Here is a 23076-nt window from a genome sequence, read left to right on the forward strand (position 1 = left end):
GCCCCCATATCTGTGCCCCATATATTCTCTGCACCGTTCATACTGCCCCCATATCTGTGCCCCATATAGTGCTCTGCACCGTTCATACTGCCCCATATCTGTGCCCCATATAGTGCTCTGCACCGTTCATACTGCCCCATATCTGTGCCCCATGTAGTGCTCTGCACCGTTCATACTGCCCCTATAGCTGTGCCCCATACAGTGCTCTGCACCGTTCATACTGCCCCCATATCTGTGCCCCATATAGTGCTCTGCACCATTCATACTGCCCCCATATCTGTGCCCCATATAGTGCTCTGCACCGTTCATACTGCCCCCATATCTGTGCCCCATATATGCTCTGCACCGTTCATACTGCCCCCATATCTGTGCCCCATATATGCTCTGCACCGTTCATACTGCCCCCATATCTGTGTCCCATATATGCTCTGCACCGTTCATACTGCCCCCATATCTGTGCCCCATATAGTGCTCTGCACCGTTCATACTGCCCCCATATCTGTGCCCCATATATGCTCTGCACCGTTCATACTGCCCCCATATCTGTGCCCCATATAGTGCTCTGCACCGTTCATACTGCCCCCATATCTGTGCCCCATATAGTGCTCTGCACCGTTCATACTGCCCCCATATCTGTGCCCCATATAGTGCTCTGCACCGTTCATACTGCCCCCATATCTGTGCCCCATATAGTGCTCTGCACCGTTCATACTGCCCCCATATCTGTGCCCCATATAGTGCTCTGCAGCGTTCATACTGCCCCCATATCTGTGCCCCATATATGCTCTGCACCGTTCATATTGCCCCCATATCTGTGCCCCATATATGCTCTGCACCGTTCATATTGCCCCCATATCTGTGCCCCATATATGCTCTGCACCGTTCATATTGCCCCCATATCTGTGCCCCATATATGCTCTGCACCGTTCATATTGCCCCCATATCTGTGCCCCATATAGTGCTCTGCACCGTTCATACTGCCCCCATATCTGTGCCCCATATATGCTCTGCACCGTTCATATTGCCCCCATATCTGTGCCCCATATAGTGCTCTGCACCGTTCATACTGCCCCCATATCTGCCCCATATAGTGCTCTGCACCGTTCATACTGCCCCATAGATGCTCCACATAAATCTGTGCCGCTGCTGCAATAAAAAAAAAAAAAAAGCCATACTCACCTCTCTTGATTGCAGCTCCCGGCGTCTCGTTACGGCGTCCGGTCCCGGCGTCTCTCTGCGCTGACTGATCAGGCAGAGGGCGCCGCGCACACTATATGCGTCATCGCGCCCTCTGACCTGAACAGTCAGAGCACAGAGGCGCCGGGAAGACGGAGCGGCGCCGGGAAGATGGAGCGGCGCCCGGCGGCTGGAACGGGGACAGGTAAATAGGCGATACTTACCTGGTCCCGACGTCCGGCTCCCTCTGCCTGTCCCACGGTCTTCGGTGCCGCAGCTTCTTTCTCTATCAGCAGTCACAGTTACCGCTGATTAGAGAAATGAATACGCGGCTCCACCCCTATGGGAGGTGGAGCCGCCTATTCATTTCTCTAATCAGCGGTCCCACGTGACCGCTGAAGAGGGGAAGAAGCTGCAGCACAGAACACCGTGGGACGGCAGGGGGAGTGCCAGGATCGCTGGGACTAGGTAAGTATACCTCAGCGCCCTCACCCGCCGACCTTGCCACCCACCTTGACTCGAGTATAAGCCGAGAGGGGCACTTTCAGCCCAAAAATTTGGGCTGAAAATCTCGGCTTATACTCGAGTATATACGGTATTTCTAAATTTTGTGCAGTTACATTGGTTTACCTGGTGAAAATAAACAAGTGAGATGGGAATATATTTGGTTTTTATTAAGTTGCCTAATAATTCTGCACAGTAATAGTTACCTGCACAAACAGATATCCTCCTAAGATAGCCAAATCTAAAAAACCCCACTCCAACTTCCAAAAATATTAAGCTTAGATATTTTTGAGTCTTTTGGGTTGATTGAGAACATAGTTGTTGATCAATAATAAAAATAATCCTCTAAAATACAACTTGCCTAATAATTCTGCACACACTGTATTCATGCTTGGCCAAATAAAACATACTGGTGCAAAGGAAAATTGTTAGGACTATATCTGTCGGCCAAACAAGTACTCAGCCAACATCTATTGAAATGTATGGCCAACTTAAGAAGCTGAAATCCATACGACACTTTCCAATATGCAATTGCTAGAGGAAGCAGTGCAGAAATAGTCTGAGATGAAAGGTAGGTGGTTTCAACTCTGAAGCCATCAAAATTGGGGCTACAGTTTTATATTTCAAGATTAAGACTAAAGGAATGTATTCATAGAGTTACTCTATTTTTTGGACATGCCAGGTAATAATATGGACATTAGGAATCACATTCTGGAAGAATAACCATGAGTCTAAATGGCAATACGCTCTGGTTTCTATCAATGTGCAGAGTACACTAACCCCTGAGCTTGTACTCAGAGAGCTTAGTACTGGCGCATCTTCTGACCTCCTGGTATATAATTATGGCATATTCAGACACAACACATATGAATACATCACATATACATGTAATAGAAAAGAAAAAGCAAGAGAAGGAGCCATCAGTGACATGCATAACTAGCAATGAAGCAGAACTCAGATGATGCAGGTTAATGAAGGGCTAATGAGATGTAAGGTGTCTTGGCCCAGAGGTTTATTTGTACCTCTGCAAGGTCTGAAAAGAGGGCTTGGCTTGTGCCACGTCTCAGAGTGTCCCAATAGCTTCTGGAGGCCTGATCTTGTGCATCTGTTCTATATACCTGCAGAGGTTGCAAGAAGATAAATGCTTGGAAATACACACACTTATTCAACTTCAGGAACGGTACAATGTTTAATTGGGTTGTCCCATTAAAACAAATTATCGCCTACCAGCATAAGTGAAACCTTGCTGATCGGCAGGTGTCCCACTACTGAGACCCACATCATTCGGCAGACTGTTACATTTTCATCCATTACAAAATGGCACAGCGAGTTGTTTTCCCTTTGGGGCTGGAAGAAGCTGAGCGGAGCATTCGGTAGCCCCATAGGGAGAGAATAGGGAAGAGGTCGAGTATGCAAACTGCTGCTCCATTCCAATGGAGGTAAAGGTGCTCTGTCCTGCCGACTGGTGCGGATCCCAGCGCTGGGACCTCCAACAATGAACTAGTTATCGCCGATCCTGTGGATAGGCGATGATTTGCTTTGGCTGAACAATCATTTTAAGGATTAAAAATTAAATAATACTAAATTATCCTCACATTTAGTACCAAGTTATTAAACATGTACACCATATTTCTGTATTGACCAGTGTGGGATATATAATACGGTAATAGCAATGCTATAAATTTGTCAGGATAATATAATGTATGCATAACACAAGGGTAGCACGGTGGCTCAGTGGTTAGCACTGTTGCTTTGCAGCACTGTTGTCCTGGGTTCAAATCCCACCAAGGACAAGATCCGTAGGGAGTTTGTATGTTCCCGTGTTTGCATGGGTTTCTCTGAGTGTCCAACTTAACTTCCAAACCCCAAAGACATACTGATAGGGAATCTAAACTGTGGATAGGTGATCTTCTCTTTAAAGTGCTGCGGGATATGTTAGTGTTATATATAAGCAGCAATGCAAAAAGTGGTGCTAATATATGCATAAACTGCCTATAATATTATTTATGGGTCACTCACGGAACAACAATACTGTACAATGCTGCAAAGTGATTTAGAAGGAGTGTTTTAAGGGGTTGTCTCATCAAAGGCAATCTTTTGCCAGATCTGGAACAAGTTCACTATACCTCATAGATGGGTGTTCCCCCCACATGACGCCCATATGCTATCTCCATAGAAAATATCAGCTAGGGTAGTCCTGATCAAAGGACTTAATTGCTTGTTTAAAGAGAATATTTATCATTCGGTTTTTTACATGTTAATATATGATCACATCATGATAAAACAGCTGAATATCTTAAAATGTATTTATCACTTTTCATCTCTGTCGCAGAGAACTTAGCTTGTAAAGTTTATATGCTTATTTCCCCTTCAACCTCGGGGGGTGTTAGCAGAGATTTTGCTCTGAAGGTGTTTACTTTACCCCTTTATAATGTCACCCAATCATAAGAAGATAGTGTCATGCAGGGAAAAATGTTTTCAGAGACTCTTAGAACAGGCTTTCTCATTGAGATATGACGAGACTGATGTGTCTAACCAGGTCACAAAAAGATGTCACTGATGGCAATTAATGCCAGTAGAAGTGCTAGGGAAGGAGAGGAGAGTTGTATGTTATTAAATACTGTACTTATTCTGCATCTACCCCAGGCATCAGGGTATAATGTCCTGGTACCAGGAATAGGTGCAGAACGGTGCATGTAACACACTGCAGCTCTCATCTCACAGCACTGTCAGCTCTGATCTTCTCCCCCTGCATTTGAAATCACAATAGGTTCTGACAGTGAGATCTGTGTGACCTGGAGAGGGGAGCAGAGCTGTTTGTCATTACATAATCTGATAAAACTAGCATATAAACTTTAAAAGCTAATATTTCTGAAATAAAAAAAGTTTTGCTCAGATCTTCAGCCATATTTTCATGATATGTACAGTTTAGCATGTAAAAAATGTTGAAAGACCATCTTTAGAGGGTTATCTGTCATTCAAAAATTGCTTGAATTTTAGTTTACAATTTTTTTATATGAACATTTGTAGTTCATACAGGTAGGGCCCATGAACTTGGCCATAGTTTAGATCTGTAGCAGGCTGCTATGAGATCACAGTATGCTGTGCGCTACAGTAATCATATTCCCATGAAGATTTGCTTCTTGGGGAGAATATGCTGCTGAATGAAAGAACTATGGTAATTGGTGGCAAAATGGTCAGCACCCATTGCCTTGACATATTTGTGGGTCTTCTGATATCCCAACATTATTTAAAATGTATTTTTTCTAGAAATCCAAATTTTTAAATGTTTAGACTGTGGGACAAAATCCACACAAAAACGAGAAGAACAAAGAAGTCTGCAGAGCAACATGCCATAAGGTCATCCTGTAGTATCTAAAGGGTCTCTACTCATCTTGTCTACTAGACTCTACTACTACTCTTTTAGTACAAGGAAACATTTCATTAGCCACAGGCACATCTTATTTTACAAGAATCTTTACATGGCTGTCTAAAACCTCATTGTAATAAAGTGTCTAGTTTTCTACACCAAATGTTTAATGCAAAGGGTCTCAACTTCAAATCCGGAAGAATGACTCATATTTTTAACAATGTTATGTAAATGCATTACATTATGCGACCCTGAGTAGTGGAATGGCCCCTATCGATGGATCTGTATGTAAAAACCGTAATGATGGATGGAAAGTCATATGAAATAGTCTTTTGTCTGATCGGTTATTTCCTCAGGTATCTCAAACATGAGAAGCTCCATGAAAATGTATGAAAAGTCGGCATTGTACTTTATTCCCTCCCGTACAAAAGAGAGAGAAAAGCATGCACGTTATGTTAAAAGATTAGTGGAGCCTGGGAAACAAGTATGCGGAAACATAGCGAATGTGCTGCCGTCATTCCTGTGTTAGTGGGATTAGTAGCCGTAATTGTTAGGTCAGGTAAAATATCTCACAACAAAAGTGGGTTAAAAGAAAATGAAAAGGTTACCAGAAACAAACTTTACCACTTCTGGAAAGGAGAATGTACCGTAATATTACTGAAGTCTGAGCAGACACGGCCTATGTACAGTATGGTGGAGGGGGTTCCCGTGATGGTCCTATCACTACTCTATGGGTAGAGGGATTTTACTAATTGGAAATCAATTAAAGGTCTGGGAGGAAAGAAAGGTAAACAAGGGAAAGGCTTTCCTATGCTGAGATGAGGCCATGATGGTGTGAATCACCACTAGAACTAGGGTCTCATTTTGATTGTTCATAATTGCTCTTTATCTGCTATGTATGCCATATCCCCCAAGACTTCATGTCTGCACTTCTTTTGTGTAGACCATGTTGTCATACTAGGTCAAAGTGAACAGAGTTAAAAAAGATCTTAGGTAGTGATGAGCGAATATAGTTTTTATTGCCGCAGCTGAATGATGTGCATCTGTTAGCCAGCATAAGTACATGTGGGGGTTGCCTGGTTGCTAAGGAATCCCCACATGTACTTATGCTGGTTAATAGATGTAAATCATTCAGCTGTGGCAATAAAAACTAAAACTCCGAGCACTAACAAATACTCGGAGGACCCCCCAGCGTGCTCGAGAAATTTCGAGTAACGAGTATATTCGCTCATCACTAATCTTAAGGTGACCAGTTTATTATGGTGTTAGTCTACCACCTGCTAGTTTTAATTCAGAAGAGACAAAAATGCTCTTTGTAAGTTTGTGTTCCTATCACCATGATGGTCCCTTGATATGGCCAGAGGTTTTTAGATAGTCCACACACCTTGGAATAAAAGGATTAGGCATGAACTCAAACTGCCCAATCAATCCTTCTCTCTTCGATCATCTACCAGAAGTCCTGGGGATCTCAAACACATTGTATGTTGGCTGGTTCCACCAAAATTGGTGGCTTTAGACTACGTTAGTTTGACGTGTAAGGACGGAGGCTTTAGGGAGGGCTCGGTTCACATGACATATGAGCTTGGGTATAAATGTTAGGAGTACTACCCATGACAGAAAGCTCTGACATATCACGCTGTGTAGGCATACAGTGGTATATGTCAACCAGAACTAAAAAAATATATATTGGGCAGTGTGGGATGCCTCAGTAAGCACAAAAGTCAACACTTTCCAGTAAAAAAAAATAAATTCAATTTTATATTGGTCTATCAGATTTAAAACACTTTTTTGGGGCACACTTTGGGTAAATAGGGCCTTGAGGATAAGTTTGGCATAAGCACTAGAAACTTTTCTGATAAATATGGCAAAAGTACAGGTGAACTGTGATGTGGTCAGAGGCTAGTGTATGTATCAACTCAGGCTATCAATATTCTATGCTAGAAGTGCTGGATATCATGCTCTTGGTGCTAGGGCTGTGGAGTCAAGAGTTGTGGAGTCGGAGATACGGTAATTTTGGCTGAAGTCAGAGTAAGTGGAAAGGTACCGACTCTGATTCGAGCTTTATAGAAAAAAATATTATCTGTTATTACTATTGTATAATTTAGAAAACTTTAGAAACTTAATAATTATCACATTTAGATATATTTTATATGTTTATTTTATGTTCTTCAAGCTAAAGCGCCTATTTTTCCAAAAACACAGGAATGATCAGGGTAATCGTGTGATGATAGGATCAGAGTTTGGAAAAATAGACAACCCAAACTTCGGCTTATGGATCATATGGTACCTTAAATGTAGCAAGAGTGACAAACTTTTTTTTAAAGCAGTCTTGTGACCAGCGGCGTAACTACAATAGGTGCAGGGGTTGCAATCGCACCCGGGCCCTGGAGCCTAAGGGGCCCAAAAAGTTATTTTGACCTATATAAAAAGACCAATACTATTAAAGACTTGTAATAATCGGTGGCTCTGTTGGAGATTCTGCATTGGGGCCCATGAGCTTCGAGTTACACCACTGCCCGTGACTCGTGAAGTCTCCAATGACTATAAGAAATAAGTATGTTTATGCACTTATTACAATAAGAAGACATGCAAGTTGCAGAAACTGAAGCTTCTGTCTAGTATTACAGTGCAATATAGTGCGCGGAGCTAAAGTCTTGGCTGGGATAAAGTTATATGACATCAGTAAAGAGAAGGCAGAAGTGAGCGGTATGGAAACAAAAGGCATTCACATTACGGCTCTGGCTTTCTGACAACTACATGATACGGTGGCATTGAACACCACTTTGTAGCTACTTACAAGCACTGGGAAAGTTGAAGTGTGCAATGTATCTTTGATCACAAAGAAGCCCATTCAATTGCTAATATAAAGGATTCCTTATGAGGGAGGCAGGTTCATGCTTTTCTCTGTTTGTAGCTAAACTAATGTATCTTACACTGTGATATTCTCCCGTTTCTTTATATCCATAATAACTATCCAAGTTGGACAAAGTTTTCTAAGCCCAAGACAAACTGTGCAGCTACAGTAAATTTAGAATATTTACTGTAATAGAACTTTCTAAAATAACTTTCAGTTCTTAATGGGAATCTGTCCACCAGATGTCACCCCCCCAAAACTATTTATATTCTCATATAGCTCTTTAAAAGACAAGTCCAGCAATATCTTTATATGGCCATTTATATGGCCAGTCCATTGCTCTGAGAAATCAGCTTTAGAACTGATATGCAAATGAGGCTGAAGGACTATGTAGATCTGATGCCTCTGCCACTCCAGCTCTATTCCCCACCCTGCTCCGTCTCCTCTCCTGCTTAACTGACAGCTTCTATAACATCAGAATGCTAGAAAACCACATACTGACTAAATCCCGTATATATTAAACAGGAAAATAACTCTCCAGCGAGAGCCACATATTAACCCACTCCATGAATACAAGAAAATAGGAGAAAAACCGAGTGTGCTGGGTTAAAAGCACAATACTTTATTGTAACAAATCTAATATAACAAACAGTACAAAATATATCTAAAACCAAAAAAGGCAAGGATGTATGGCTGATCCCCGGAACTAATAAAACCACCACGGCTGTAGAAAAAAACTCAGTGGTACAGCGCTAGTATACCATCTAACAAACAGGTCCAACAACCAAGTGGTTAATTATGAACAAGGTGAATTAACACAGCGCTTACCAAAAAGAGGGTTTTGTAAATAATAAACTGACAGCTTCTATGTTGGGTGACTTCAGGAAAAGGAGCTGTCAATCAAGCAGGAGGAGGTGGCACTGGGCGAAGAATAGAGCTGGAGTGACAGAAGCTTCAGATCTACAAATAGCTCTTAAGTCTCATTTGCATATCAATTCAAACGCTGATTTCTCCCTAACGGAGGAACCAAGTAAAGGTATTGGTGGACTGGTCTTTGAAAGAGCTACATGTGCATATAAGTAGTCTAGAGGGTAAAGTCATGGTGACAGATTTCCTTTATGATTTTTCGTTTCTGCAGTTCCATAGAAACTTTCAGTTCTGATTGCAGGGTGCATAGTTCATCATTACACGTAACGCTTCTAGAGGTTGAATTGCAAAAAGCAGAGATCTTGACAATGGTGGAGAATAAATATCATTGAATTACACTTTATGTGGTGACTGAGGCATCTTTGTAGAAAGCTGGCAGGGTTTTTCTGCCTTTATATGATGGTATTGCTTAAGTATTTAACTCAATCCGCGCCGCCTGACCCGACCTCCCCACTAATCTTGGGGAGTTGGGGACACGACTCTTTTCAACATGTTGACTATCATTCAGTTTCACGCTGAATGTCTGCACAAGTGTTTTAAGTTTGGATATAAACCGCCCTTATTTTTTGCATTGGCCTGGTATAAAGTAGTAATTCAGTAGGAATGTGGATACTGTACCATAATCACAACATAAATAAAGATCCCTATGGAAAAAGCAAGGAGACAGACAAGTCCTATTTTACTAATGTCATTCTGAATGAAGGAAAGCAAAAATAACAAGTAATTAGCAACAGTAAAAATATTGACATATCGTCATTAAATACCGATCTCAAAAACACTTAAAAGTGGACTGTAATGAACGCTCCAGTGACAGGAGAAAAAGGAAAGAAAACAACACTAACTTTTGACACTGGGGAAACGTGCAGCGGCAGGCAGCGGGCATTTACACACGATCTCAGGGGGATTGTTACTACTGCGTTATAAGAGGGGATTGGGGGACATTTCTGTTGGAATAGATAGTGTGTGGCTTTAATAGGGATAAGTAATATTTGTAGCAAAATCAATAAAATAATCGGAATAGTTTGATCAGCCAGAGATTAAGGCCTGAACCGAGAGTCCCTGAATATTAAGTGTGAAAATGACCATGTTGCTTTCATGTCTTCATATAACCACCTTTTGTATATACATATATGGCGAGCGGCTGACCAACTGTTCTAGCTGAAGTACAACAGAAAAAGAAGTAAGATTTACTAAAAAGAAGTTCTTTAAAGCCTCTGTGTAGCCCCATGGAGTTTATTTATAAGGAGCGACCAGTCAGTGTAGGAGAAGCTGCCGAGGACCCACCTTGCTCGAGTCATCCGAGACACATTGGGGCCGATCCATCAAAGCTTTTATTCCAGAAATCTGGTGTAAAAGCTTGGAAAAGTTGCTACGTTTTTGCATATCTCCCAGTTACGGAAAAATGTTGTGACATTTGTTGGTTTCACACTGAGAAGAAGCCAGGGTTTGGGTATGACTACCCGTTGTTGACTGGAGTAGCATTTCTCGCGTGGCGCATGGAGCCGCTCGCCACTCAGAAGAGCCACTGAATTCACTAAGTGAGTAAATTTGGCGCCTTTCACCCCAGGAAGACTGGCGCAGCGCAGCAATGTGCTGCATTGGTCTTGATGAGCTCAGACATTTTCTCTGAAATGCTGCAGCATTTTGTAGTATAACAGGCACAGCTGCTTGGCATTCATGCTGCTGGTCGTTCGGTGGTATGAATATGCTGATAGGTTCCCTTTAAATATTTAAAAAAATAAATTTGCTGAATAACTTGGATATTGGACAACTAAACATTTATTTACTAATGTCAATTAAATCATCGGAGATGCAGAATAGTACTGAGCACCCAGAGCAACCAGACTGTCAGATCTGACAATCCTAGAGTGCCAAGTCAGCCCGGCAGCAGTCAGACGATGGGGTTTTCCAGCTTTGGTGGTGATATTATTCTCATTATTTTAAAAAACTAAATGTAGGAGGCGATGTGACATGATCTAGGATGCCCTGTACCCATGGTGACTTCCATACCAGTGACTGGGAGAAATGAGCTGATGAATGGTGGGATATCCTATTTCTTGGTTTGGGCCTCCTGGGTGTATATACTGGTGAACTGCAAGTTGCTGGCCACCGAGCTTCTATGGCTCACAACCTGGAACAGTTTGATAGCTTCTGATGAACTTACCACCATTAAGCCTGACATGTACCAGGGATTCAAGCTTCAGGAGGCTAATTTGCATATTCCAGGTGCCTTCTGGGAGAAGCGAAGTCTCCCTAAGCTAGAAGATCGTTGGGTACAGCCGGGACCAGCTGCTTAGAAAGCATCACCAAACCAGGGATTCAAGCTTCAGGAGGCTAATTTGCATATTCCAGGTGCCTTCTGGGAGAAGCGAAGTCTCCCTAAGCTAGAAGATCGTTGGGTACAGCCGGGACCAGCTGCTTAGAAAGCATCACCAAACCAGGGATTCAAGCTTCAGGAGGCTAATTTGCATATTCCAGGTGCCTTCTGGGAGAAGCGAAGTCTCCCTAAGCTAGAAGATCGTTGGGTACAGCCGGGACCAGCTGCTTAGAAAGCATCACCAAACCAGGGATTCAAGCTTCAGGAGGCTAATTTGCATATTCCAGGTGCCTTCTGGGAGAAGCGAAGTCTCCCTAAGCTAGAAGATCGTTGGGTACAGCCGGGACCAGCTGCTTCGAAAGCATCACCAAACCAGGGATTCAAGCTTCAGGAGGCTAATTTGCATATTCCAGGTGCCTTCTGGGAGAAGCGAAGTCTCCCTAAGCTAGAAGATCGTTGGGTACAGCCGGGACCAGCTGCTTAGAAAGCATCACCAAACCAGGGATTCAAGCTTCAGGAGGCTAATTTGCATATTCCAGGTGCCTTCTGGGAGAAGCGAAGTCTCCCTAAGCTAGAAGATCGTTGGGTACAGCCGGGACCAGCTGCTTAGAAAGCATCACCAAACCAGGGATTCAAGCTTCAACCAGGGATTCAAGCAAGAATTTTTGCCTGTAGGACATTATTGCAAGAGAGCTTGGCTGATTAGATTACACAAGAAGGCAAACACACAGCAAGTCAGCAGGATCTAGGAGCAACATGGCAGATGTGACAACCTACATGGTGAGCTGCAGCATGTGCTACATGTTCACAGATCGACCAGAAGAAGAATCCAATTTCACCTGTCAGAAGTGTAGACTAGTGGCCCTTTTAGAAGAAAAGGTGCGGGGTCTGGAAGAAAGAATAGCAACTTTGAAACTCATCAAAGAGAATGAAGACTTTCTAGACAGAACAGAAGCATCTCTACTGGTCACAGAAGGTGAAAAAAGTGTCAGAGAACCTCCAAAAGCAGATGAGTGGAAGCATGTGACCAAAAGAAGCAAGAAGACCATGGAGAAATCACCAACCACACAACTGAAGAACCGATATCAAATCTTTGTAGAGGATGAAGATGGCACACCTAAGAATGAAGCAATACCAGCAAGCAAAAAAGAAAAGGGCACACAGCAACAAGTGACAGCAAAAAGTACAGCCAAGAAGCAACGAAGAGTGGTGGTGGTGGGAGACTCACTACTGAGAGGCACAGAAGCAGCCATCTGCAGACCGGACATAACTGCAAGAGAAGTATGCTGCCTTCCAGGTGCGATGATCAAGGATGTGACCGATAGGATACCAATGCTCTTCAGCTCCAAGGACGTCCACCCATTTCTTCTGATACATGTTGGCACCAATGACACGGCAAGGAAGGACCTACCGACAATCTGCAAGGACTTTGAAGAGTTGGGGAAGAAAGTAAAGGAACTGGATGCACAGGTAGTTTTTTCTTCTATCCTTCCAGTAGACGGGCATGGCACCAGGAGATGGAACAGGATCCTTGATGCAAACAACTGGCTAAGACGATGGTGCAGACAACAAGGATTTGGATTCCTGGACCACGGTGTGAATTACTGGTATGATGGACTCCTCGCCAGAGACGGACTACACCTCAACAAACCTGGGAAACACACATTCGCCAGAAGACTCGCTACACTCATCAGGAGGGCGTTAAACTAGAAGAAGAGGGGACGGGAAGAAAAACATTAGACTCGAACAAAGACGACCCAGGAAAACATACTCTGAAGGGAGGTAAGAACATTTCTAAAACAATCCACAGTGAGGAGATTGGAACAAAACAAAATCCTCTAAACTGCATGCTCGCAAACGCCAGAAGCCTGACAAACAAGATGGAAGAACTAGAAGCAGAAATATCTACAGGTAACTTTGACATAGTGGGAATAACCGAGACATGGTTAGATGAAAGCTATGACTGGGCAGTTAACTTACAGGGTTACAGTCTGTTTAGAAAGGATCGTAAAAATCGGAGAGGAGGAGGGGTTTGTCTCTATGTAAAGTCTTGTCTAAAGTCCACTTTAAGGGAGGATATTAGCGAAGGGAATGAGGATGTCGAGTCCATATGGGTTGAAATTCATGGAGGGAAAAATGGTAACAAAATTCTCATTGGGGTCTGTTACAAACCCCCAAATATAACAGAAAGCATGGAAAGTCTACTTCTAAAGCAGATAGATGAAGCTGCAACCCATAATGAGGTCCTGGTTATGGGGGACTTTAACTACCCGGATATTAACTGGGAAACAGAAACCTGTGAAACCCATAAAGGCAACAGGTTTCTGCTAATAACCAAGAAAAATTATCTTTCACAATTGGTGCAGAATCCAACCAGAGGAGCAGCACTTTTAGACCTAATACTATCTAATAGACCTGACAGAATAACAAATCTGCAGGTGGTCGGGCATTTAGGAAATAGCGACCACAATATTGTGCAGTTTCACCTGTCTTTCACTAAGGGGACTTGTCAGGGAGTCACAAAAACATTGAACTTTAGGAAGGCAAAGTTTGAACAGCTTAGAGATGCCCTTAATCTGGTAGACTGGGACAATATCCTCAGAAATAAGAATACAGATAATAAATGGGAAATGTTTAAGAACATCCTAAATAGGCAGTGTAAGCGGTTTATACCTTGTGGGAATAAAAGGACTAGAAATAGGAAAAACCCAATGTGGCTAAACAAAGAAGTAAGACAGGCAATTAACAGTAAAAAGAAAGCATTTGCACTACTAAAGCAGGATGGCACCATTGAAGCTCTAAAAAACTATAGGGAGAAAAATACTTTATCTAAAAAACTAATTAAAGCTGCCAAAAAGGAAACAGAGAAGCACATTGCTAAGGAGAGTAAAACTAATCCCAAACTGTTCTTCAACTATATCAATAGTAAAAGAATAAAAACTGAAAATGTAGGCCCCTTAAAAAACAGTGAGGAAAGAATGGTTGTAGATGACGAGGAAAAAGCTAACATATTAAACACCTTCTTCTCCACGGTATTCACGGTGGAAAATGAAATGCTAGGTGAAATCCCAAGAAACAATGAAAACCCTATATTAAGGGTCACCAATCTAACCCAAGAAGAGGTGCGAAACCGGCTAAATAAGATTAAAATAGATAAATCTCCGGGTCCGGATGGCATACACCCACGAGTACTAAGAGAACTAAGTAATGTAATAGATAAACCATTATTTCTTATTTTTAGTGACTCTATAGCGACAGGGTCTGTTCCGCAGGACTGGCGCATAGCAAATGTGGTGCCAATATTCAAAAAGGGCTCTAAAAGTGAACCTGGAAATTATAGGCCAGTAAGTCTAACCTCTATTGTTGGTAAAATATTTGAAGGGTTTCTGAGGGATGTTATTCTGGATTATCTCAATGAGAATAACTGTTTAACTCCATATCAGCATGGGTTTATGAGAAATCGCTCCTGTCATACCAATCTAATCAGTTTTTATGAAGAGGTAAGCTATAGGCTGGACCACGGTGAGTCATTGGACGTGGTATATCTCGATTTTTCCAAAGCGTTTGATACCGTGCCGCACAAGAGGTTGGTACACAAAATGAGAATGCTTGGTCTGGGGGAAAATGTGTGTAAATGGGTTAGTAACTGGCTTAGTGATAGAAAGCAGAGGGTGGTTATAAATGGTATAGTCTCTAACTGGGTCGCTGTGACCAGTGGGGTACCGCAGGGGTCAGTATTGGGACCTGTTCTCTTCAACATATTCATTAATGATCTGGTAGAAGGTTTACACAGTAAAATATCGATATTTGCAGATGATACAAAACTATGTAAAGCAGTTAATACAAGAGAAGATAGTATTCTGCTACAGATGGATCTGGATAAGTTGGAAACTTGGGCTGAAAGGTGGCAGATGAGGTTTAACAATGATAAATGTAAGGTTATACACATGGGAAGAGGGAATCAATATCACCATTACACACTGAACGGGAAACCACTGGGTAAATCTGACAGGGAGAAGGACTTGGGGATCCTAGTTAATGATAAACTTACCTGGAGCAGCCAGTGCCAGGCAGCAGCTGCCAAGGCAAACAGGATCATGGGGTGCATTAAAAGAGGTCTGGATACACATGATGAGAGCATTATACTGCCTCTGTACAAATCCCTAGTTAGACCGCACATGGAGTACTGTGTCCAGTTTTGGGCACCGGTGCTCAGGAAGGATATAATGGAACTAGAGAGAGTACAAAGGAGGGCAACAAAATTAATAAAGGGGATGGGAGAACTACAATACCCAGATAGATTAGCGAAATTAGGATTATTTAGTCTAGAAAAAAGACGACTGAGGGGCGATCTAATAACCATGTATAAGTATATAAGGGGACAATACAAATATCTCGCTGAGGATCTGTTTATACCAAGGAAGGTGACGGGCACAAGGGGGCATTCTTTGCGTCTGGAGGAGAGAAGGTTTTTCCACCAACACAGAAGAGGATTCTTTACTGTTAGGGCAGTGAGAATCTGGAATTGCTTGCCTGAGGAGGTGGTGATGGCGAACTCAGTCGAGGGGTTCAAGAGAGGCCTGGATGTCTTCCTGGAGCAGAACAATATTGTATCATACAATTATTAGGTTCTGTAGAAGGACGTAGATCTGGGTATTTATTATGATGGAATATAGGCTGAACTGGATGGACAAATGTCTTTTTTCGGCCTTACTAACTATGTTACTATGTTACTATGTTACTATGTACAGTGGGGAAAATAAGTATTTGATACACAGCTGATTTTGCAAGTTTTTCCACCTACAAAGAATGGAGAGGTCTTTAATTTTTATCGTAGGTACACTTCAAATGAAAGTCAGAATCTTAAAATAAAAACCAAAAAATCACATTATATGATTTTTAAATAATTAAATTGCATTTTATTGCAAGAAATAAGTATTTGATCACCTACCAACCAGCAGGAATTCTTTTTTTTTAATTCGTTTATTAATTTCAGAATAAAACAAACATTACACAGATTGCATTTGTCATTGTCAGTTATACCACAGGATACAGATAATTACAGAGATATATCCTATCCAAAATTTACAGGGGTAATACATTGTGCATGTTAAATCACTAGTACCTTATGAAATACCTATTATTAACTTTAACTACTTTAACCATCTATAGTAAGTCGCCAAAAGGAAAATCATACGCAAATCCTGCTCTGCAAACGATGTCCCCAAAACCACCCATCCATCTCCCCGCACACACATCTAGCCAGTGTAGATTATATAGTATGATAAGAGGAGTTCCATCTACCCCAGATCTTTTCAAATTTACCTGGACATCCTCTATTTTGGTATAGTGTTTTTTCATACGGGATAATTGAATTCACCAAATCCATCCAAGCTCTAAGAGTCGGGGGGGAACCACCCATCCATCTTAATGCCAACACCTTCCCTGCCATGAAGAGTGTCTCACGAAGGAAGATCCCAGTATAGTGATCCCACGTTTCCGCATCCCATACCCCGAATAAACAGGTCAATGGCTCAAGTGGGACAGGAATCGACAATAAAGATGTTAGTAGTGTCGTCACCTCTTTCCAGTAATGTAGAACTACCGGGCACCTCCAAATCATGTGAATAAAATCTGCATCATGTGTACGACACCGTAAACAATCTGATGAGAGGAGGCGACCCATTTTGAAAAGTCGTGTCGGGGTCAAATATGTCTGGTATATAATATATAACTGGGTCATCTTATTGTTTACTGAAGGAGAAACTTTAGTTGGAGATTCCAAAATTTCCTCCCATTCCTCCCCCAGTACATCAGGAAGAAGTTCCTCCCATTTCCCTTTGATAGAATTGATGGTGGACCCATCTCCGACAGATAATAGATATGTATACAAAGAGGAAATCAGTCCTTGGGGTCCCTGTGATTTGAGAATGCCTATCAGAGGTAAAGATGAAATCGCTCGACCTGTACCAACACTTCGCATGTGCGACTGGAAAGCTGACCTTAGCTGTAGATACCGGAAAAATTGAGATCTCGGGATGTTATAAGTTTTTTGCAGTTGTTCAAATGATACAAAAACCCCTTGGGCATGTACGTCACCTACCGAGAGAACACCACATGAGATCCAGAAATCAGTAGATGGGTGATTCAGTAGCTCTGGGATACAACTATTATTCCACAATGGCATTTCAGCTACTATATCTACAAATTTAATAACTCTTTTAATTTGTCTCCATATTAATCTTGCCAATCGGAGTAAAGGTAGTAAACGAGGAGTACTGACTTTCTCTATCTCCAAGAACCCCAGTGGGCAATCAATCCGGGCAGAGTGAAGTAAATGACTCTCAGAGTTGGGCAGAGAGTTATTGGGCATCCATTTATTTATCGCCTTAGCTTGTCCAGCAAGATAGTACAAATAAAAATTTGGTAAGGCCACCCCACCCCCTTTTTTCGGTCTCTGCAGAGTAGATAATTTAAGTTTAGGCCTAGTCTTCCCCCATATAAAGGATGTGATTAAGGAATTTAATTTTGTAAAGAAAGACTTAGGTATTGACATAGCACTATGTTGAAAGCAGTAATTAAGCTTGGGAAGCAATATCATTTTGATTAAATTAATGCGGCCTGCAACAGAGAGAGGGAGTTTGCTCCAAGTTATGAATTTAGATTTGACCATATCCAGTAACGGATAGATGTTAAATTGAAGGTCCAGCCGTATACATTGAGACATATGGATACCTAAATATTTGAAATTAGAAACGATAGGCAGAGGCGATAGAGCCTCGAGATCGGGCATCGGAGTGTGAGATAGAGGCATCAGGGCAGATTTATCCCAATTTATATAAAGACCAGAGAATTTACTGAATTTATCTATGGTCGCTATTACTTGTGGCAATGATTCTTCCATTTTATCCATAAATATTATCATATCATCGGCATAGAGTCCTATAGTGTCCACACGGTCCGCAATATTTATTCCCTTAAGATCCATAGAGGATCTTATGCGTATTGCCAAGGCCTCTATTGCAAGGGCAAAAAGGGCCGGGGACAGAGGACATCCTTGGCGGGTTCCTCTGTGCAGGGTAAAAGAATCAGAGATGGAGTTATTCACAATTATACGCGCCTTGGGATTCTTATATAATGTGTCTATCCCTCTAATAAATTTATCCCCAAAACCGTATTTCCGTAGGCATGCAGATAGGAAAGGCCACTCAAGAGAGTCAAACGCCTTGGCCGTGTCTAGCGATGCTAATGCCCAATTATTATCTAACTCCAGAGAACTGTATTGAATCACCGATTGGACCCGCCTGATATTGATGGAAGTGCTTTTTCCAGGCATAAAGCCGGTTTGGTCTGGGTGTACAAGGTCCAGTATGATTGTGTTCAGCCTAGTAGCTAAAATTTTGGTGAAGATTTTGTAATCTACATTTACAAGAGATATGGGGCGATACGATCCACAACCCAGAGGATCTTTTCCCTCCTTCTTAAGTACAATAATATTTGCATCGTAAAATGTTTCGGGCATGAGTTCTCCCTCCCATATATTCCGAAGTACCTTCAGTAAAAGTGGTGCCAAGTGGCCTCGATATTTCTTATATAACTCAACGGGAAATCCGTCAGGTCCCGGGGCCTTCCCAGTGGCCATATCCGTGATAGCTTGCTCTACTTCCTCTAAGGTAAACTCAGCCTCCATGAAGGCTTGCTGGGCTGGACTCAGTGAGGGGAACGCTATATCCGATAGATAGTCTAAACATTCTGGGACACCAAGATCACTACTAGCCCTATATAATGATTTATAATAATCATGAAAACACCGGAGAATCCCTTCAGTAGAGGATACCAATGTACCGTCAAGTGCCCGGATTTGTAATATTGTATTAGAGGTGTTATGTTGGCGTACTAAAAAAGCTAGAAATGTACTGGCCTGGTTCCCCAATTCGAAGTAGGATTGACGGGTAAAGAATAATTTGCGTTTTGATTTAGTGTCTATATATTGAGTATATAACCTCTGGGAAGTAAGCCATTCCGCCCTGTTACCACTAGTTTGGTTAGCCACATAGGCGGCCTCCGAGTCTCTCAACCGTCGCTCCATCTCCCCATCTTCCCCCGCCGTTATCCGTTTGATATAAGAGATCGTGGAGGATAGACATCCCCTTAAGTATGCTTTTAGAGTATCCCAAAATAAACCAAGATTTGGAGGGTCTGGATGAGTGTAGATAAAGCATTTCAGCTGATCAACCGTTCTATCACTAGAATCTATTAATTTCAACCAAAAGGGGTTCAATTTCCAGGGTATATTATTATTTAATTTACCGTATTTAAGTTTAAGAATCACTGGACTATGATCCGATACCCCCCTATTGCCATGTTCAACACTATCCACTAGGGTTGAGCGAAACGGGTCGAAATTGTTCAAAAGTCGCCGACTTTTGGCAAGGTCGGGTTTCATGAAACCCGACCCGACCCCAGTGGGGGGTCGGCCATGAAGTCGGCGATCTTTTGAATCTGGAATCGGAATTCCGATCCCGATTCCCGATATGTTTAAGATATCGGGAATTGGTATCGGAATTCAGATTAAAGTGTAAAATATAGAATTAAAATAAAAAATATTGCAATACTTACCCTCTGACGCGCCCTGGTACTAACCGGCAGCCTTCCTCCTTCGAATCCGCGCTTCTAGGACCTTGCCGTGACGTCGCGGTGACGTTGCGGCTTGTGATTGGCCGCGCGGCCGCCCATGTGACCGCTCGCGCGGCCAATCACAAGCCGTGACGTCACCGAAGGTCCTGGAAGGGCTGATTCTTAGGAAGGAAGGCTGTCGGAAGGAAGCAGGGCGTTTCCGAGGGTGAGTATATACCTAATAGGAATATACTCACCCTCGGAAGCGCCCTGCTTCCTTCCGACAGCCTTCCTTCCTAAGAATCAACCCTTCCAGGACCTTCGGTGACGTCGCGGGTGACGTCGCGGCTTGTGATTGGCCGCGCGAGCGGTCACATGGGCGGCCGCGCGGCCAATCACAAGCCGCGACGTCACCCGCGACGTCACCGAAGGTCCTGGAAGGCTGATTCTAAGGAAGGAAGGTTCCCGGTTAGTACCAGGGCGCGTCAGAGGGTAAGTATAAGGATATTTTTTATTTTAATTCTATATTTTACACTTAAATATGGATCCCAGGGCCTGAAGGAGAGTTTCCGCTCCTTCAGACCCTGGGAACCATGGAAACCCAATGCACTGCATTGGGTTTCGAGTTTCGGCCGACCCCGACTTTTTTATAGGATCGGCCGATTTCACTCGACCCGACTTTTCCAAAAGTCGGGTTTCGTGAAACCCGACCCGATCCTATAAAAGTGAAGGTCGCTCAACCCTACTATCCACCCATAATGCCAGGCCGCAAGATCCAAATATGTAGTCTATACGAGATAGAGACCGCTTAGTTGATGAATGGCAAGTGTATTCCTTTACCTCAGGGTGACGTATTCTCCACAAGTCCAACCATCCACTACCATCCATAAACAGTGCCAATTGTGAGGGGGACTGGGGAGAAGGCCCTCCAGATATCACGTCGTCAAGCCTCAATCTATCCATGGAATTATCCATGACTAAATTAAAATCCCCCATACAAATAACGCTAGCATCAGGATAATTTAGGGAGAAACCCATTGCCATGCGAAGAATCGATATATTAGCCGGGGGGGGGGATTATAGACACATAATATCACATATTCCTGTGTGTTAATAAAGGCGTGTACAAAAACAAAGCGACCCTCTGGATCTCGTCGTGCCTCTCTAGCTTCCCATCTAACATTCCTATGTATCAGCAGTGAGACCCCTCTTGAATAACTGGTATGGAATGCGTGAAGGGACCATTGCACCCAGGGCTTTTGTGTACATTTAACTGTGTCTCTGGTCAGATGTGTTTCTACAAGAGCTACCACATGGGGATGATAGCGTTTAATCTGCGAAAAGACCTTTATTTTCTTTCGGGGAGTCTTAATACCCCGTATGTTCCACGTCATGCATATAATCTCAGACCCCATATCTACACTTAGAAAAAGGAAAAATATACACCATAACCTGAACAGGAATCAGGGACATACCGCAGAGCACAAAATTACCAATGGCGACTAACAAACTTATCAAACAATCAAAACTGGTATAAAAACCCATACAAAACAAAACTTGAACAGTAGAGGAGTATAATCCTACACTCCTACAGTCAGATAGCAAAGGGGATACCCTCACTGAAACCAGCGTCCGGTATTTTTTGATAAGCTCAGCACCTATACAGAGAGCTCCAATTTGTGTTGCCATTGAACAATTATAACAGCTCAGGAGTCCGGTACACCAGACACCTTGTATGACCGCAACCATTCTGCTGCCTCCGCCGGATCTGTAAAGAACAGGGAAGAACCCTCATGGACAACGCGGAGCCGAGCCGGATAAAGCATGGAGTAGACAATGTTTTTATCCCTGAGCTGCTTCTTAACTTCCATGAACCGAACCCGCTGCTTTTGGAGCTCCATGGAGAAATCAGGGAAGATTGAAATTGCAGCATTATTGAACTTAATAGGGCCCTTCTGTCGCGCCAAGCGAAGAATCGCATCTCTGTCTCTGCAATTGAGGAGACGCGCCAAAAAAGGCCGGGGCGGAGTTCCGGGGGGAAGAGGTCTGGTTGGGACCCTATGAGCCCTCTCCACAGAAAATGTTGAGGAGAATCCATCTCCCAGGGAGGTTTTAAGCCAATCCTCTAGAAATTGCTCAGGTTGCTGACCCTCCGAACGTTCCGGTAGGCCGATGATTCGAATATTATTGCGGCGCAGTCTGTTTTCCAGGTCATCTGCTTTTTGTTTCCAGGCATTTACAGAACCGGCAGCCTTTGACAACTTAGCTTCCATAGGGGTAATGGTGTCTTCTATATGAGACACTCTTGTTTCAATTTCCGAGATACGTCCTCTCATAGCTTGCATATCGTGGCACAGACGGCCCACTTCTGTGTGTACGTCTTCTATCTTTTCAGTAAGAGAAGATCTAGTGAGGGATATGGCCTGCATTAATTGCTCAGACGCTTGTTTAAGAGTCAGATCGTCTTGCTCTCCCTCCTCATTACTGTCAGAGAGACGATTTTTCCCCCGTTGGTTCTGTGTAGGATTATTTCTGAGAGTGCGTATATTATCAGGGGCATCTTCTCTGGCATATTTCCTTAATTTGTCAGCAGCCCCAGCACCTTTGGAATGATGCATAGTGATCAGCAGAAGGGCCCCACAAAAGGATCACCTTTATAGTTATGGCTAGTCTATTCCACAGCAACAGTCCCAGCAGAGTTAAATATCCAAGCAGATCCTAGAAGGGTTACTGGCCAGGCAGAAAGATTGTCAGGGGTTAATGAAGTAGCAACTGAGGATTCGTCCAGGCACTGCGCCTTGAAGCAGCCTCACAGCCCCCACAGGCAGAGCAGCAGGGAGGGGGTTAATCCCTCCAGAGTTATGGCGCCAGCAGGGGTTTATCTGGTAAAGGGGATGCAGGGCCCAATCTTCCAGGGCACACACCGCACCCCCCCCCCTACTATTTCAGGTTATCAGCTCACTCCTCAAGCTGCACCGCTGATGAACTGTAAAGCACCGCTCTCCTTGCTGCTGGAGTGCGCGCTATGATAAGGTCTGCTGCCTACCCGGGCACTGCCGACCACTCCAGACCCCGCACCTGTTATCCGGCGTTCCCCAGCGCTCCTTCACTGCAGCGCAGGCATCTGCTGTGTCTCAGGGGAAGAGACACCCGGCTGGTGCTGCGTCCTGCCCGCCGGAGCATGTGCACAAAAATGGCCGCTGCAGCCCAGGGATTCTGTCGCCCTTCCAGGCCGCCTCCACGTCTGTCGCCCCAGGACTCCAAAACTGCCAGTCAAAGAGACCACCGGGCTCCTGAGGTCCTGAGAGTACC

General features: G+C 43.3%; 1 protein-coding gene across 6 annotated transcripts in view; it reads right to left on the reverse strand.

Moving 5' to 3' along the window:
* MICU3 (mitochondrial calcium uptake family member 3) overlaps positions 1–23076 on the reverse strand; it is a 270957-nt gene that overhangs the window by 54598 nt on the left and 193283 nt on the right. For 4 of the 6 annotated variants that reach the window (XM_069744418.1, XM_069744420.1, XM_069744417.1 and 1 more), the window contains one exon: positions 2703–2798. The exons of the other annotated variants lie outside the window; for them this stretch is intronic. In XM_069744418.1, coding sequence (XP_069600519.1) covers positions 2703–2798 — 96 coding nt within the window. The remainder of the gene's footprint in view (positions 1–2702; positions 2799–23076) is intronic. 6 annotated transcript variants of the gene reach the window in all.

Source organism: Ranitomeya imitator, chromosome 1, assembly GCF_032444005.1.
Source record: "Ranitomeya imitator isolate aRanImi1 chromosome 1, aRanImi1.pri, whole genome shotgun sequence".
NCBI lineage: Eukaryota > Metazoa > Chordata > Amphibia > Anura > Dendrobatidae > Ranitomeya > Ranitomeya imitator.